The following is an 18,114-nucleotide window of genomic DNA, read 5'->3' on the forward strand; positions in this document are numbered from 1 at the left end:
CATTTGGACACCAGTCATCATGATAACAGTTGATCTAAGAGCACTCTCTATTTCCTTTACTACCCCCCTAGAAGTTAAGATATTAAGAACGTAGGACAGAATCTACACATAGATATTGGTACTCTCACTCTCTTATTCGCTCTATAGTAGGGCCTGCAGGTGTTTTCTCCATCTGATGAGGCCTAGACGTATGTCGAGCTGCGACCCAGACACGCTATTGTCAACGTCGGTAACACACTCCGCTTTCTTTCCAGAAAGACTCCGCTTTCTTTCCAGAAAGCGGTTTCGTTCAGCCCTACACCGCGTGCTGCCGTTAGGAGGGGTACAGAACGAGGATCGCTACTCTATTTCCTACTTCCTGTGGGCCACAGACTCAACTGAGTTCAAGGACAGCAATGAAGAAGAGTCAGATGCAAAGCAGTAGTATTTGAAGAAGTATGAGATGTACGAGTTGCCCCACGCTATTCAGAAAGAGCAAACTGTTCTGTCTGGCGGAATGGCACAGGAGCTTAGGGCATCGTTCTAAACTGCATCACTGCTGGGTTATTTGGGCTTTAGTATTACAACGCAAATTTGATTTGATAGTCAGTCGTTACCTATCAGCGCAGAAATAAACACACTCCTTCCTTCATTTTGTAACTGCCCCGTAGCAATGAAAATCATAAGCTAAGGTCCTGTCATAATTCTAATCATCAAGTAATGGTTTACCCGGACTTTCGAGTTCCAATTTGAATAATTGAGTCTGAAAATGTATTATGCAAGTCCTTTCTCCTGCATAAGATTTCTTTGCCGCTGGCCAGTTTCAATGTCTTACGAGACTACTTTGGGTTGCCATAATACGCGGCAATAGCGGCATGAGGGAAATATGGAAGTCACCGAAGGAGAACATACCGTAGTCAAGGGGGTGAGATGGCAACACCGATACAACCTTATGATGAGTTGTCATGGCATCTGCCTAATCTCGATCGAGTTGATGCAAGTTGACTCCGGGGATCGATACAACCCCCGAAAGGACAGGCCAAGCATTAATTACGTAATGATCAGACGAGGTTGCGCATAGTTACATTGTACCTTGAGATATTGAGTTGCATAGCCGCTGATACAACCTTCTGCTTGGCGGCTGAAGATCTTGTTTTGTTGCGGGATCATGATTGCACGCCTGGTTGGGCTCGATCAACTTCACGGCAGGAGCGACCCCATATTGCCAAGTATATGGACGTACGTAACCACAGATCACAAAAGAAACAAAGATACTCCCAGAAGATTATGGATTTGTCATCGTACGCCGAGAAACTGAAGTGTTACATTGCTTGAGCAACTCATGGTTAGAGTTATTTTGCGCTACGTTGAAGTCGGCGGTTACATCCCACCTTTGCATGAAGGATGATCATGACTCGCGAAATTCTTGACATCTCCAGACTCATACACACTGACCGAATCGCCAACCAGATAGTGCAGCTTTGTCAACAATTCTTAATTATCTATCCTAAGTTGACGTTTGTTGAGACCTGATATTTAGACTCTTGAAGGGTAAATAGACTCACGCATACACAACGCCATCTTCACACAATCCTCTGATCGCACGCTGAACTACTTCAATTTAAATTACCCGTATCTTACAAATAAACATCATGCCTGCTGTAACTCTCGAGAACAACTCTGGCCTAGAGCAAGCCAATCTCCACAAGCTGAACTTTCGTTCTCTTGTGAACAAGGATGAGAAGTCACTTTCGACCTTGATGTCTGCGTGCGAAAATCATGGCTTCTTTTACCTTGATCTTCGAGACTGGGAATCTAGCTCCATGCTCAAGAACTACGAGTCTGCTAGCCAGATCATAAAGCAATAGTTCAACCAGCCGCTAGAGGAAAAATTGAGAACCAAGACCATCTCTAACGCTCATAGGTATGGTCGCTTCCGTTGCGAGTTGTCTCATCCATGCTGACGATTCAAGTTACAAACCACCTGGCGTGCAGTCTGGTGTCAACGAGAATACACGCGATGGTTTTGAAGCTTTGAGGGTACGTTTCGAATGAGAGCTGTGTCCAGTAGAAGGCACTAATTATGAACCAGATCAGTCGTGTTCACCTGCTTAACCACAGCCATCTCCCTGGCGTAGTGGCAGAGAACTTTGACTTATTCAAAACGTTCCAACTCTCAGCCCACTTCGTGTTAAAGACGTTACTTACGCGCCTCTCCAATGCAGTAGGCTTAGAGGGAAAAGAGCGTTTCGAGGAGTATCACCCAGACGATATACCTTCCAAGAGCACGCTCTTCTTCTTACATCATCCCATCAGTAATACGCTCCAGGATAAGACTGCCTAAGGCTACAATACCCATACTGACGTCAGGTCTTTCACCCTTCTCTTCAACAAACAGCCTAGCCTACAGGTTGTTTCGCCCACGACTAACAAGTAGGAGTACGTAGCCCTAAAGCCAGGACATGCTATCATCAACGTGGCCGACACGCTTCGTTTCATATTCACAAGACAATTCCAATCAGCGATACATCATGTGCTGCCCCACAGGAACAAGATATCCTAGGATAGGTACTCTACAGCCTATTTCTTACAGGCTAGTAACAGTATCGTCTTTCAAGGCATAAACGGGCAGTCAGTCACGGCAGAGGAATAGTTTCTCAGCAAGTATCAGAGCTTCAACAAGACGCTACAGGAGCAGCGCTTAGACTCTGTTGCTACCGGAGGAATAGAAAGGGATCTTAGGGTGGCTATTTGATGTCTCCTTGCAGAAGCCGAATCTTCCCTTGTCACTAGCTTAGTTGGAAGTCTCATCATTGACTGAATATGCCCTTTGCGTATCTTCACGAATTTGAGCGAGAGTAATCAATTCACATCATTCGGGAAATTCTTCGGAGTCATTTCCAAATAACGGGCAAAACATTGATCCTGTTGAAGAAAAGGTGGGGCTGTGTGTAGAGTCTCATAAGAGTTTTCAATTGTGCCAGCATAGTAGTAGCGTCTTGGCTGACCTTAACTGCGTGGAATTTTCCCACTCTGACTCCATTTGAATCGCCAAGAGGAGCAAGAGGGGGTTGTACAGGAAGTCCTTACGTTCTAGTTTCAACGGCCCGAACCGTTACGCAGTTCGGCTAGCAAAGGCATCATGTGGAAATAAGCTCCTACTACGGTTACCACATCAGTTCCGGGGTCATTGGGGTCCGCGGGTAGGACAGATGAGGAGCCTCAGCGTCCCACGATCAAATGTGATATCTGCACGTTGGTGCATGGACCGGCCTAGAGTCTGAAGAAAGATTAAGGTTTGCGCTCGCATGGAGCTAGTGTCTTGAGCTCCTTGCTAATTATGCCAGATTCGTGCGATACCCATCGAAACTATTACTCTTTCAGGGCAGAACCCGTGAGTGGCAGACAACGCAGTGTCATGAATCGCAGACAAGCGACTCCGGGGGTGTTAAGCCGGATCTCCCGCACCACACTTTGCCCTACCTATGATGCATGTTGAATCTGACACGAACCCTTGGCGACTTCAGCCCGTCGGAGCCGGGACGAAAGCCGAAGTTCTCCTTGATCGACTGCGGACACGCCTGATGCAAGTCATGTGGGATAAGACTCAATGGCCGAGCAGTACCAAGACGGCGAAAGAAGTCGGCAGATGCTTCACAAGGCCGAATGTAACCGGCCTGAGCCTAGGTCAGAAAAGATCGCTCACAAACCTGAATCATATCATCCGCAGCGCCATAGGTTGACGCAATCTCGTCATCTGCATGCTACGATGCAGTTGACATGGAGCATATGACAAAAGAAGGGCGTCGAAGAAACGTCGACGAAAGAGTACGTCTTACACTACAATTTGTAACCCGAGAGTGATTTGATGGGACAACGAAGGAATATCTTGGACTTCCATTTCTCGTTTTCTGGATTCAGGTTTCTCCTCACATGTCTCTTGACTATTAGCCAATTCCTCAGAATTCGTTCCAAGTTTTCTTCATTGCAATCTTCAACATGGTCCATTTGCCTAAGCCATTAGCGTCTTTCGAGCGCGTTCCTCTTCTCTTTGATCACCCATCTCCTCTCCATCTTTTGCCGCGCCTATCCAAGCATATTGAAAAAAGCAGCCCCACTCCGATTTAAGTCTGGATTAAGCGGGAAGACTGCTCATCTAGGATTAGATTAGGAGGTAACAAGGTCCGAAAGCTGGAGTACGTGTTTCTTTCTGCTTTAAATAATAGATGCAACACTATCGTCACTACTAGCGGGGTGTAGAGCAATCACATGCGATAAGTAGTTGCCGTTACAAACCGCCTAGGTCTCAAAACAGTATTAGTGCCCTAGAACCTACTGAAGTCCAACCCTAAGGTATACAATATGAGCAGCAACGTGCAGGTAAACAAGATTCTTGGAGCGGAGTACACTACGCCAGGCATCACTCTCGAGGATACTGCTACTAGCCTTTGTTTTAATAGTCAAAAGCCGTATATCATCTCTTCTAGTGCCTCATCTCATCTATATAGTGGCTTAGGCTTTATACGTTAGGCTTTTGAAGTGGTGGAGCAAGAGCAGAACCTTAGCGTCTTCTTTGACTTTGTGGTCGTTCCTATCGCTTCGGGTGGGACGCTCGGTGGAATGCTCGCCGGTTTCAAGTTCGCGGATCGCCTGCAGTCTTCCTCCTCCAACGATCCCGCCAAGAAGACTCGCGAGCGCAAGGTCATTAGTATCGACACGTACAACAAGCCAGCCGGCGTTCTCGAAGCTTCAATCCTCGAAATTGCTCAGAGAACTGCTTGGCTCATTGGACTTGCGGATGGAGTTGTGAAACCTGGAGATGTTGTGCTGGACACCAGATATAACGCCGGTACTTATTCGGGCTGGAGTGAGTCAACAGCTGAAGCTGTTAGACTGTTGGGTCGGACGGAGGGAATTGTCGCGGATCCAATCTACTCTGGGCGCGCTTTGGGTGCGATTCTTGACAAGGCCAAATTGGGGGAGTTTGCTGGAGGAGAGAATGTGCTGTTGGTACATACGGGTGGGCAAGCTGCTTTGGGAGCCTTTCCTAACATAATTTAGGGGAACAAGATGGTAAATCTCATAGCATATGGAGACTCAGGCCAAAGTTCCGAACTGTTCGTCAGACCAATATTCATGCTTTGGAACTCGTTCTGCGACAAAAGGCTGTTAATTTGATTGCTGCCTGTAGAACATCAATTTCACAACCTTTCCAATGTCGATTTCGCGGGGTGTCAAAATTGCTAATGAAAGAGGTCTAAGTGAAGACTGCACAGTCAACCCCTTGCTCGGCGACGTCGCCGAAGCCTACACCCTTACCCGGGACCCTATCCGGACCCGACGGACCGCCGTCCAATCCTTCCCTCATTAGGCAAGCCCACAATCGAAACATGCTTTTCTGTACTTCCACGAGATGCAAGGCGTCATTACAGGGTTCGAATGACGGTTCTGCTGGTGGGATGCCGCTATTCCCCGCCGAAAACGAGAACTTGCTCCAGGACGGTGAAGCTTATGTCTTTGAACAAAGACCTCGGCACTAATACTACTTTCGAACAAGAGAGGTGTTTACGCCTCAATCGGCGTCGGCCACGTTGTTGATGGGGCGACTCAGACCCTCGTTCTCGGTAAAGTTTAGTTCGCTTGCGCCCGCAGCTTCAGCGAAGGACTTTTGCATCATTCTTGGAGCATTTATGCAGGTCTCGTCACTGAAGTACCGATCTACATCAACTTGGAAGACTCGTGGAACCAGTCGTGTTGATTCTTTAAAAGTGAGAACCAGAATCAAGGTATGCACGGGCCACAAGGGTTGAAAGAGCCGTTGTGGCCCGTGCTTGAGTTGCCGACTCGGTTCCCTGCCCGATCCATGGATGGAGGTTGAGAGGCGAGGAAGTTGAGAATCATAACTCCAAGTACTCTCATGCTATTTGGCTTCCCTTAGACCTATCTTACCTAGTTCTCGAAGCATTCAAAATTCTTATGATCACGCAAATGATATGCACGCAGAACCTTGCTCCTTGAGTTACTCAAGGCTCCATTCTCTAGAAGTGCAACAAAGGTTCGAAGTTCACGAGTCAGTCGTAACTGTAGTGTTCGCAACTGAGATTCAAACAGCCAGGTAAGAAGACACCGAGAGAATTAAAGTTGCGAAACTAAAACTCGAATAAGCACATAATGCTTTTCAGCCCCTTTGACGCTCTTGGGCTTGACCCAGATCAGTGTCCGTTTGAGAGCCGAGACATCCAACTGGCTTATAGAAGGTCCGCGCTGGCAGTTCACCCTGATAAAAGACAGCAGAATGGAGTCGCACATAATCGTTGGCCTCAAATTTACCACCTGGAGCAGGCCAAAGAATGTCTGATGGATGGCGAGTCTCAGCTCATAGCGCAGAGTCACTTCAGCAAGTTCCCGCGAACATTCTTCCCTAGCAAACCTCCCTTCTTTGCGGTCGTCCGTCCCCTTCCAGTGGACTTTGAGCAATGCGACATCTGCAACATGGTCATGCTTTTCAGAGGTTTGAATGATCATCCCGAAGAGCATGGGGAGACAATGTGCGACGTATGTGGTAGCAGACTTGCACTGGATAGTTTTGAAAACCATTGCGTCCAAGTCCACGGCTTCCGACCTTGTCAGCTTTGTAAGAAGATCCTCAACCCACAGAAAGATGGGGATCACCTGAGCAAGTACCACAACTGCCCTTTTTGTCATGGCTTACAGGTGGATGCCATCACAGGCCATACGGAGGCCAAGCATCATCTGTACTGGTGTGATGACTGTCACAGCGATAATCCTGTCTTTCATATCATCACGACTCATCCACACTCGGTATGCCATGCCTGTGATGAGATAATCTTTCACTGTGGTCTGTTAGACCACCTTCGGTCTTCACATGGTCTGTCGTGGTGCCTCGAATGCGAAGCATGGGGTTCGGAAACGCCCGTCGAGGAATTATGGTTGCACATTACCTCGTCTCCTTACCACGCCTGGGATCAATGCGTCTTCTGTGAAGCAACTTACTTGGAGAAAGGGCTACTTCACAATCATCTTACCAGTATTCACGAGATACGTACTTGCTCATTTTGCCCGTCCGAAACATCCTTCGACATGAGACACGTCTTCGACAAACACAAAATGAGTCGATGTCCAGAATGTGGACTCCATCTACCAGAGGAACGAATGCAACCACATTTGCGATTCACGCACGACTGGGTCGTTTGCACTGTTTGTGGCGCCTCAGAACCTGACGAAGACGCTCTTGAAGACCATGAAGAAGACCATCCTGCATGCGACATATGCCGCCAACAACAGATGAAATTGGAGGACTTGCGCAATCACTTGGAGAACGAGCACGGGCTTTTATTCTGTCCATTCTGCTCGTTAAGGACGACAGACCTTCTGCGACATGTGCAAGGCGAACATTCCCTTCCGACTAAATCGACTGACCCAAGAGGCTTTCAGATAATTGCACAAGACGTTCTATCGACACTGAGAACGGAGCTCGAGAGTTTGGAAAGTCTTCATCCGAGGTCCAGAGAGCTTCTAGACAGGGCCATGATCTGCATCACACAAGCAGTCGAATTCGAAAGTCAATTGTCAGTAGAGCCGGACTCCATGGATGGGGAAGATAGGAGACACTTTACGCTCCATGGGCCATTCGAGAAATCGACTCAAGTTTCCAACTCACAGCAATATGGTTCTAGCTCGTCAAACATATTTAATCAGTCCACAAAAAGCCGAAAGACCGCCGAGACTGATGGAATGAATTCAGTAACGTGCAGCCAACGTCAATCAAAGGCAGTAGCCAATTGCGACCGTCGAGGCGACCGTCCGCAAACATTCAAAAGTGCCGCGGAGTCTTTGCTACAGAAGATAACGAGCAAGGAGACGTTACGCAAATTGGTGGAAGTTGCTGCTTCACGAGGCCGATTGGACAGTCTACAGACAGGGCTCTGCGATCTTAGCTCTGACGGCGACAATGTCTACCGGTCTGTCTCTACAATTAGCACCTTTGTTGACAACTGCGAGCATGGTGTCGGGCACATAAGAATATGCAAATTCTACGGACTTCTCAAGATAGCAGAGATGCTTGAGCGTCGGAGAATAGAAACAGCAAGGCAGAGAGTCGACAGCGCCGACTACGACCGAATTTTGCAGTGCAAAGGCCTGCCAACCAACCAACGCACCCGCGCTGAGTTGAGACAACAAGTTAAACTGGGACGTCAGTTGCAAAAGATCTGCGGACCTAATGTTGGACTTATTTGTTCATTGGCTGTCGGCGTTAGCAACATCAAATCTATCGCAAACGTCGAAGCAACAGATATGGAGTGGTTTCATCAAGCAGTGAAGAGACACCACGCCATTTGCGAGTTTGGCAGGAAGTGTCTTCAAAGCCTAGTGTCAGGCGTGGATTTGGACCCTGGGGATATTTTTGAACTTGATACGCTCGCTCAATAAAAGTAACAATTGGCTTTTTTCTGCCTCTGAGACACTCTCGTAATCGTATGTCAAGTGTAGCATACCGGGAGCTACGGTGAAAAGCCATCATCAAACCTTGCAGATAGAACCCAACTTCAGGCTCTAATCCTGTTGCAGCTTATAATAATTTTTGCTTGGACGACGGTGCTCAGCTGCGGTAGATTTGTCGTCTCGGCGTCAATCTTTGGAAAATGGCGGACACCGCACGTTCACACTTACTATGTATATGGTGATTCTCGTCTGGGTTATGGTCCGGATGGGGGTGGGGGAGCGAGGCATTCTTATGTTCAGCCCGCTTCGGATCGGCCCCGCAATGATGGGTCCATGTCCTCGAAACATTCATTCAGTGAACACAAGTCGCGCAAACGACTTATGTTGGTGTTTGGAGGTCCTGAAGGGTGGCCTGGATTACTAACTTGAAACGTTAAGAGGTCCTCTGATATATTTTGGGTCCCTGTCTTCCCATCTACCCAATCGTTTGAGAAGACAGGCCACCCATTGGACAAACTGGTCAGCACAGCAAGTCCTCAGAGCTTCGAAAACTCCAATTTCTGTGATGTGTAGGGTCCTACTTTGGCCCTTTTTCTTTTGTTTGGGGTTCCGTTGAAAGGCTTTCTCTGATTGCAAACCCAAAGTTGAACGACAGCGGGTCCCGTGTGCTTCTTCGTATTCTAGTGTTAACCTCCTGTCTGCCACCGCCTGATATTATTATTAGTCGGACCACGTTATTTTTGCTTTCGATATCGGTATGCGGGAGAGCCAAGCTGATTTTATATCGTGCTCGACGGGGCAATTGGCTCCATTCGCCATGTAGTTCCACTCGGGATATTATTAACGACTCGTGTGATCCCTGTCTCGTCCCTATCAGCACGAGGCTTCGCGACAAAATGCCAGCATCTTTGTCATTGAATCCCGTTTTACTTTATTTGAGTTTGATCGACGGGTCGAGGCGCGCTGATCAACGTTCGTGGTCTATTACCAGCGGTGAACTCCCACAATACTGCGTACCAGCCAGGTCGATCTGAGACGCCGCTGAATGCTATATAAAGTCGACTTTTATTTCCCGACTTCTTCGTCGATGGAAATATTCGCCTATCATCGGACTACAACTCCTTCAACCAGCAATCGCCATGAAGTTCACCACTATCATTTTCGCCGCTGGCATCGCTGCCGTCCAAGGCTTGGAGCTGATCAGCGAGAACCCGCTTTGCAAGTACGAGAAGCTCAGTGTCGCCGCATGGCACAACTGCAACGACTTCAACGGCGGCAAGGACCCGTACAAGGACTCAGACTGCGATCTGCCTTGCGCTAGAGCCGGAAGAAACGAGGGCGGCAAGTTTGTTCACGTCGCCAACTACTGGGGTAGCGACAGATGTGCCCTGCAGTGCTATCTTAAGTAAATCAAAGGTATGAGCCACGAACTCCAAACATTTACCTCTAGTGACTTTGACTGACCAGAAACAGTGGCGCAGGACCGATTAAACAGCGAGAGCAATGAGGGAATGAGGATTAGATGATAACAACTAAACAGTACCTTGACTATAATAAATCCAACAACCTAGATCATATGCATGGCGCGAGAGCCTTTATTCATTGACGAGTGACTATCCTGATCTCTACCTGGCTATCAACACTTCCTCTGCAACGAAGTACTTGGTATTCGAGCACACATCGTCGACATTCAATACCGAATGCCGACCAACCAAATACGAGGAATGCACAGCTGGCGTCACTCTCCAGATGGGAACAGCTGGACTACGGCGGTGTTTGGATACACGTAAACCTTTGGAGTATCAATCTGAAGGCAAGATGGCTTTAGGACCTTTAATCGCAAAAGTTTGAAATGATGCCTCTGCAATATTACCAACTAAAAGACTCCACGATGAGCCTTGCTTTGACTCCATTCCCCTTGCGCACAATCCTCGAAAAGACAGTTCTAACTTCGTCGCTCAATCCTTCCGGCCCGCAAACCATCACGCAAACTTCGCTCGTGGCATTTAGCTCGCTCTCAAGCACGTCTCTCACATTCATCCTCTTCCCGATGAAGACCTCCTTCTCAACCCTCCACAGCGAGCCTGAGACTTCTACATCATCCACCAATGCCTGAGATCGACATCCCCAAAACAGCTTGGAGCGGCCAGGGTGACCGGCTAAACTAGGCAGAAGAGCAGTTACTCCCACCCCACCAGCGATTGCAACCAGCGTTGGGGCTTTGTGCGGTGATTCAAACAGAGGCGTGTGAGATGGGTATCCAGACTCGACAAGCACAGGGATTGTGCTGCGAGTGCTTAAACGTGAGGATAACCCTGTTTGAGTCCGAATGTAGAATGTGATTCCCATCTCGGGTGGCTTGTCTGATGTCTGCGACGAGCTGACGGGACGGTGACTGACCGTAGACCTCTTATCAGCGGCCTGGATGCTGCTGCCGGAGATCTTTTCGATGTCGCCGTCAATCTGCTGGGAGACTTCAATTCGAGAGCGAGTTGAGGACAAGATGCCGGAGGCAATCGAGAAAGGGTGGTTCTCCCATACGCGCCAAGTGAGAGTTGGGAAGTATAGGTATGCAACGCCAGATGCGGAGACACCCGGGACAATTATGCGAACATACTCTGAGTCGATGGCCGTGATATCAGCTTTCTTGATGCCGTGGCGCAGAAGTCTCAGGACTCGAAATACGCGGTCGAAAGCCCAGATCGCCATGCACACGATAATCCATACCTCGTAACCCCATTGGTGTTTGAACTCGAAGACAATGTGCCAGTAACATCCCGCGATGATCAGAATAGCCACGGCAATATGCCATGCGAGGAACGCCTCATAGATCTTCCTGCGGATGGGTATAACAGAAGACGGAAACATGATGACCAGACCCAACGTCGCAATGATACCCCAGTACCAGTATGGTTCTCGGGACTCGGTGGCGTGTGTGCCGTTCTTGATATAAACATCCAGGTAGATGATACTATGCAGGATAGCCTGCAGGGTTGCTATGGCTGCTATCCATCGGTGCACCAACAGAAACGTTGAGTGGGACCAGTCTGTAACCCAAAGAAGGAGGTTGTTTCGGCCGGCGTATAGGAATACCAGCGGTAGATTGGCGAAACTTAGCAGTCCAAGACGGTTAGATATCAACATGCACATCCAACGCCAGCCGTCACCAGGATACCAGGTGTTGGGGTCGGCGTACTGATAGTTGACTGCTAAGAGTACGGTGTTGACGGCTATGAAGTACAATATAAAGAGAGCCTGTCCACGCTTTGGCATTAGGGCAAGCCCAAAGAAGACTGGCGTGTCATGACGGTGGCCGAACAGAGGAGGGTCGATGATCAACGCGTTGAACTTGGTGCACCAAGCTGCCGGGAAGGGAAAAAAGCGTAGGAACGAGACGGCGATGGGGATCACAACGCCTGAGAGGAATATAATCAGACTGCATATTGTTAGACTCAATTCATGTCTGAGGGAGTCTTGTATTGCTTACCCAAATCCTTCCTGCTGGCTTTCTTGATTTTCAAAGATCGTATCGGTATTGTAAGCCGCAAACCAAAGGTCTTCGGATACCAGGCTCGTTTGATTCAGAGACCCAGTGGCGTTGTATAAAGCAGTTGGAGTACCGCTGATCTTCTCCAGCGCCTGTTGGTATGTCTCCTTCGGGTCCGGCTGAACGGCTTCTGTGCCGGCCACGTTCTCTTGCCAGAACTTCTCGAGCTTCCAGGTGGGCATGTTCTTGCAACGAGTCAAGACACACCAAGCAAGTGTCTGCAGGAATGCGTCGTCGGTAGCGTAGCAGCCCGGGTCTGTCATCACCTTGCCGCTCATCGACATTCCAGACATGCCATCCATATCGTCTGAACCGGTAGTCGAGCAGTTCAAAGTTGCGCCAGAGATTGCATCGCGACACGCAAAGGCGCAAGGAGGTTTGTACATAGTGATACCGTAACCGACCAGTCCTTGCCCGGCGCCCATCGCATGGCCGGCCGCCGCAGCAAGGACGACGAAGGAATGGAGCTTCATCGAAGATGTTGAAGAAAATAGATGATGATGATGATGTAGCTAGTCGCCAAGGCTGCAGATGTCCCATTTGATACAAAATCGACAGGTATCCGCTTCCTAGTTATACGAATATGAACCACACGAGGAGGTTGCATTTGATGCGGAGTTTGCGATTAGGATTTGGGTGATTGAGGTCTAGTGGGTTTTAGATCGGGAAAACTGCTCAAACTCTCTCACACTGCGTTCGTTTTCGCCGCCACCTGAGCAGTAATACGTCCAACCTGATTGGATCATACCTCGAAACAAAGGTCTCAATCAATTTCGCTTTTGACTATCATTCCATAAACAGCGGCTAGAACCCGGGGCCATGGTGACGGCTCGCAGGGTTTAGGGACTTTCGTACCATATTCCGCGATCCGCCCCGCAGACCACACGTCGCTCTAGGCGGGTTATTGTAATTACTCACGATAAACAGCTCATTCGTGGCGTTTGAAAATGTAGAATGACCGCGTTTAGATTGAAACCGGTGAAGACGAAATGAACTCACCCATGTGATAAGTGCCAAGGCCATGCTTTATCCACACGCAGTCAGAGCTACGGCCAATTGTGTCGCTTTGCGGCCTCATTTCCTGACGGCTAGGCTTGAAATTTTGTGTCGCTCCAAGTCTTTCAAAGCCTGCTGTCAGCTCTTGATGAGCGTCTCGACTAGTTTAGGTGATAGGAAGTGACTTAGGCAGACGCAAACGTGCCCTCAACACGCGCCATCAGCCGCCCGTCCACAGCCACGCAACCAACATCCACCATCAGATAAATGTCTAGCTCATGTGTCAAATTATTGAAGTTAAAACAGACTTGTAGAAAATTGCCAGACATTTCACAGTCTCCCCAGCCGTCAAGCATGGGTACTTGGCTTTCTTCGCCTGCCGTTTCCGAGTCAGACAAGCACGCCGCGCCGTATATCTTAAGGTAGTCAGCATATCGACCTCTTCTAGCAAGCTTGACAGCCGGGATTCCGCTCATGATCGATGTTAGGGTCACTTTGCACCATGGGCCGGATCAACATGGAAGCTTAAATTACTTTTTCGGATGATGTTGGGGACCCCCAACGAGAATGATTTCCTGTAATGGCGTCAACAGTGCAATCATGTTTCTCTTATTCCTGGTACAATGTTAATCAATGGTGCCTCCACTGAACTCACTCGTAAAAGACGGCACATAGTTAATGGTATTGATTGATCACTGATGCAAGAGCTCAAGATCTCTGCATCTAAATATAGCTGATGACGTTCAATGAAACCACTCGAAAGGCAACATACATAATTGTTAGATCAACTACTTAAGGTAGGGTTTAGACTCTTTATCGACGTAATAGCCTCAAATAGCGTTGAGGCTTTTAAATATCATATCCTGAAGTAAGGCTAAATCGACTTTTTAAACACGCTCGCAATATTCTACAGCTCATCAGTTCATGTTGAATGCCACAGCACCTCCGGCTCCACGACCCCAAAACGCTTGCACACAATCGTCAAGCCTTACCAAATCAAGGCTCACCCCAAATCTCATCAGCGATCTGCCTCACCAGAGACAGCTTCTTCTTCTCGTCCTCCAGGCTTAGAGGGTATCCGCTCTCGTGGGTGCTGAAACCGCACTGAGGGGAGACGCAGATGCGCTTGAGCGCCTCCTCCTTGGTCTCGCCGCTGCCCTTGGCGACGAACTCAGCCGCCTTGTACACGCGAGCCTTCATCTCCTCCTTGTCTTCGAGGGCAGGCACCTTGGTGCTGATAATGCCAACGACCACGTTCTTGTTCTTAGGAAGGAACTGCAGGGGCTCGAAGCCACCCGCGCGCTCGGTGTCGTACTCAAGGTAGAAGGTGTTGACGTTGAGGTTCTCGAAAAGCTTCTTCGCGATGATGTCGTAGGCACCCTCGGCAAAATGGCGTCCGCCAATGAAGTTTCCACGGCACAAACTTCACCTTGTTAGCATTGGTCTTGTCTTTTCACTGCTTTAAATGCACTTACTGGATGCCTGTGTGCATGTCTTCGGGGAGCTTGCTGATGCTGTCGTTGTAGAGCTTGATGTAGGCGTCAAGCAGGTCCTCAACGGTACCATCGTTGTCCTTGTCCTCCTCCCACCCTTGGCGGAACTTTTGCGAACAGAAGTCTGGACGATGTCAGTAAAAATCGCCTTTTCTGAAATCGCGGTCACTTACAGGCCATTCCAGGATCGTCGAACTGAACGTTACGCAGACCAGCCTTGTAAAGCACCGCAAGCTCGTCCTGGTAGACCTTGGCCACGTCCTGGAAGTACTCGGCATCGTTGGCGTACGCCTCCTTGGTGTAGGCGCGGCCTTGCTTGTAGCGCATATGGAACCACGCAGGCGTGATCATGGTCAGCTTAATGTTACCCCATTCCTCCTTGGGCAGCGCGGCCTGAACGAGTTGCAACTCGTGAAGGTTGGACTTGGACTTCGCGGCGGAGTGCGCCAGCTTGGCGCCGGCAATGACGGAGTCGCCAGGCATGACCTTGCGGTCCTTCTCGATGAGGCTCACGACGTCGGGGTGGTAGAGGCGGAACATGCTGGCCTCAGCGTCTTGCAGCCGGGTTGTGCCCTCGAACTCGTCCCACATAAGGCCCCAGAAACGCGTGCGGTTGTACTCGCCCGAGGTGACACCCTTGATGCCCAGGTCGCGCTGGAGCTTGACAACCTCGGCGACAGACTCCTTCTCGACGGCGGGAAGGCCAGCCTCTTCTTCGGACATGCCCTGATCGCGGATCTTGCCCTCGCGGATGTCGAGGAGCTTCTGGGGTCGGAGGAGGGAGCCCATGTGCTCAGCCCTGAAGGGTGGTGCCTGGTGAAGCTTGGAAGACATGTTGGCGAGCTTCAAAATGAGACCGTTATTTTCTGAACGATGTTGTCTCTTCTCTCTTCTCTCGTCGCGAATTGGCTCAAGGTGAAGAATTTGAAAGTCGTGATGTCTCGGTAGGTGGCCGACCTAATGCTCGAGGCGGGGCAGGGGATTTTAACGGCGGGGCAAATGAGGGGTCAACTCCTGACCGATAGCTGACGAAGGGTGCGAAGGTCCGATTGAGGAGGGCTCAGCTATGAGCTAGCCGGCCTTAGTCGAAAAGATAGCTCATGTCAGCCGGGAATGAACCCAATTCGAGAGGGCCGAGGGGACATGGAGCTTCGCCGCAAAGACGGTGGTCCCAACTCCTGTCGGCAGGGCGCCACGCGCGTGGCTGGAAGAGCCGACATACTTCTGGGGTGCATTTGCCCCTCCTTGTTTTGTCCGAAGAATGCTCTTTTGCCCCTCATCCCCCACTCGCCCGGCACCAGCGCCGTTGCGTTGACGTCAACGGGATTGGCCGAGTCGGCAGTGGGATAGGAGAGTTGGGGAACGGCGGGCGCGGTCAAAGAAGAAGCGCGAGAAGCCGGTGTTGTTAATGTTTCACATCGAACTTCCACCGGCAAAGCCGGCCGCGGGGTACGGTCTCCGGCCAGGCCCGGCATTGATCTGCAGTTGCCGTTTCCAACCGGTGGGAGGCTCGGGAGACCATGAGGCATTGCAAGGTTATAATACGCCGGAGAACTGAAATCAAATTGGTCCGTTGCTTTATTGTCCAATATCGTGACTTGGCCGTGACCATTGTCGATCACTGCCTGTGGTAATACGCAGAATTGGTAATTACGGCTCAAACGATTGGGTTTGGCAACGTCCAAAATTTGGAGCCCGTGGCAGAAAGCTTCCAGAAACACTGTGGGTTCGCCGGGCGGGGCGAACACTTATCGGAGACGAAATTCATGCTGTCAAGTCTTATTTTCTCCATCGCCTATTCGCCGTGCATATCTGTCCCGGATTTTCGGATTTGCGGAGCGGACTTACAATTGAGAATCCACGCCGTGGCATCCACCATTTTGCAAACTTCTTGACTTTGGGATTGAATGAAAGCAGCAGTATCCCCCATTCACGGTTCTGGGTAAGCTTTTCGCAATTTTGAAATGGCGTCAACCACTTGAGATGAGTCTGAGAAACAAACATTTTACTGTGAGTCCTAAGATTGAACCTTGCGGGAAGTGATGATATCAGTCGCCAAAGAGGTTGCGAAATCAGACAAGCGCATTTCATGTCGAAAGGACGAGTAGTAAAAGCCTAGGGCTGAAAAGTAATACAAGATACGACCTCCCACAACAGGAACAATCTGGCCTGGAATCCTACGCATATCACCTTCTTAACTACGTTTATTACCAGGAACCGCCTCGTACTCGCGTCAAGCGTCCAAGAGCGATCTAGCATCTATCTTCTTCATTGCATCATATCCCGAAGCCTTCATTCCCCACTCAAAGCAATCCGCCCAGTATCGCCCGCCATAAGAGACGCCAGGTGGCGCTCCGCCTAATTCATCAGATGTCAGCAATTTCAACTCCAGTCATGATGAAGTTTCTTGAGATGGTCACTCACAAGCTTGATTTTCCGCCCAATCCATGTGAGAGACACACTGGTCAACCGTCATATTTGCGACCTCGTCGTCCACTTTCCTGTTCTCCGGGCATGTAGATCCTTGATCAATGTTGCTCTTAATCCAGAAATGCACAAACCCGACATCATACAGCTTGGCTTTGCTATCAGGAGCCCAAATATCTCGGTTGTAATCGGTCCAGTAGTAGCCGACTTTCGTCTGGTCTTTGCCAAAATGGTTGTCTTTATCCACGACGTATCTGACAGCCTCCTCACAAAAGCGTCGGGTGACGTCCTTGTCAGGCTTGTATGATGGTGGAACTGGCTCGTTCCAGCAAAGTGATTTGCCATGTTCGAGTGTTGGAGCCCCGTTATCGAACTCGATATTGTAAGTTGCTACGCCGCAGCCGTCAATAACAAGGCGACCCTTCTCGTTCATCCAGAAGCCCTCCTCGTGGCCTGGAATCGTGTCAGCTCGACTTGCCCATGTTTTGATAGTTTGCGGGTGATGATCTGATGCACTCACATGAAGGTTCCGTGACAAATCTGTTGAAAGCTGCAGTACAGGTCTCCTGGCAGCCTGAGCCATCACCCTTCGGTTGCCATTCCAGAGTCACGTTTCTGGACTCCCCCACCATGGCCTCACCGCGCTGCCACTGTCCAATGAAGCCGCCCTTGTCGAGCGTATTGTTCGTAAACGCGCACATCTCATTGACGGTACTCCGCAATCGTCAGCATGGCCTTTCTCAAGATGGGCAAGGCAGGTTTGGTAGAAGACTCACGGCCACCAGTTATAGTAGTATGACCAGTACGGAGCGGTACACTTGACCTTGAATTTGGGAGGGGCTTTTGCGCTTGACGATGCGGTCAAGTCCAGATCCTCGTTCAGATTCTCATCCCTGGGGGTGATGTTGTTGAGGAAACGGAAGTGACGGGCGACTTCGTCCTTTGCTGGAGTGACTTGGAGGGTCTCGGAGGATCTTGTAGGGTCTTTCTCGGTTGGCAAGGCGATTCCGAGAGTGAAGAAGATCGTTGTGACAAGGCAGATGAAGTCCGTTGAGAGACGCATGGTTATTTGGTCTGTTGGTAATAGCTACGTTCGGAAGGATGAAGAGAAATCTGGACCTTCTCGATATTGTAATTTGATTGATGTGCGTCTTGTCGTTGGCTTAGAACATCAATGAGATATTGGGCCCTCTACCCCTCAAGTATTTA

The 18,114-nt window shown here is 49.6% G+C and overlaps 5 protein-coding genes across 5 annotated transcripts; 2 read left to right on the forward strand and 3 right to left on the reverse strand.

Moving 5' to 3' along the window:
- Nucleotides 1–1,631: 1,631 nt before the first annotated feature.
- On the forward strand, nt 1,632–2,323 carry gloE-1 (2-oxoglutarate-dependent dioxygenase gloE; the record flags this gene model as incomplete). Its single annotated transcript, XM_036632070.1, has 3 exons — nt 1,632–1,819; nt 1,953–2,019; nt 2,072–2,323. 3 exons carry the CDS (start codon nt 1,632–1,634, stop codon nt 2,321–2,323), a joined length of 507 nt encoding a protein of 168 aa, XP_036502511.1.
- A 7,258-nt stretch (nt 2,324–9,581) lies between these two features.
- CGCS363_v000222 (uncharacterized protein) lies at nt 9,582–9,851 on the forward strand (the record flags this gene model as incomplete). Its single annotated transcript, XM_036632071.1, has 1 exon — nt 9,582–9,851. The coding sequence occupies one exon, from the start codon at nt 9,582–9,584 to the stop codon at nt 9,849–9,851; it is 270 nt and encodes an 89-aa protein (XP_036502508.1).
- A 460-nt stretch (nt 9,852–10,311) lies between these two features.
- freB-3 (Ferric/cupric reductase transmembrane component B) lies at nt 10,312–12,291 on the reverse strand (the record flags this gene model as incomplete). Its single annotated transcript, XM_036632072.1, has 2 exons — nt 10,312–11,878; nt 11,930–12,291. The coding sequence occupies 2 exons, from the start codon at nt 12,289–12,291 to the stop codon at nt 10,312–10,314; spliced, it is 1,929 nt and encodes a 642-aa protein (XP_036502509.1).
- A 1,690-nt stretch (nt 12,292–13,981) lies between these two features.
- On the reverse strand, nt 13,982–15,312 carry yxjH (Uncharacterized protein; the record flags this gene model as incomplete). The annotated part of the gene is made up of 3 exons (XM_036632073.1): nt 13,982–14,408; nt 14,461–14,602; nt 14,652–15,312. The coding sequence occupies 3 exons, from the start codon at nt 15,310–15,312 to the stop codon at nt 13,982–13,984; spliced, it is 1,230 nt and encodes a 409-aa protein (XP_036502506.1).
- A 1,399-nt stretch (nt 15,313–16,711) lies between these two features.
- CGCS363_v000225 (uncharacterized protein) lies at nt 16,712–17,968 on the reverse strand (the record flags this gene model as incomplete). Its single annotated transcript, XM_036632074.1, has 4 exons — nt 16,712–16,836; nt 16,903–17,358; nt 17,426–17,619; nt 17,682–17,968. 4 exons carry the CDS (start codon nt 17,966–17,968, stop codon nt 16,712–16,714), a joined length of 1,062 nt encoding a protein of 353 aa, XP_036502507.1.
- Nucleotides 17,969–18,114: the final 146 nt, after the last annotated feature.

Source organism: Colletotrichum siamense (genome assembly GCF_013390195.1).
Source record: "Colletotrichum siamense strain Cg363 chromosome Unknown KSG_Cg363_contig01, whole genome shotgun sequence".
NCBI classification, from domain to species: Eukaryota; Fungi; Ascomycota; class Sordariomycetes; order Glomerellales; family Glomerellaceae; genus Colletotrichum; species Colletotrichum siamense.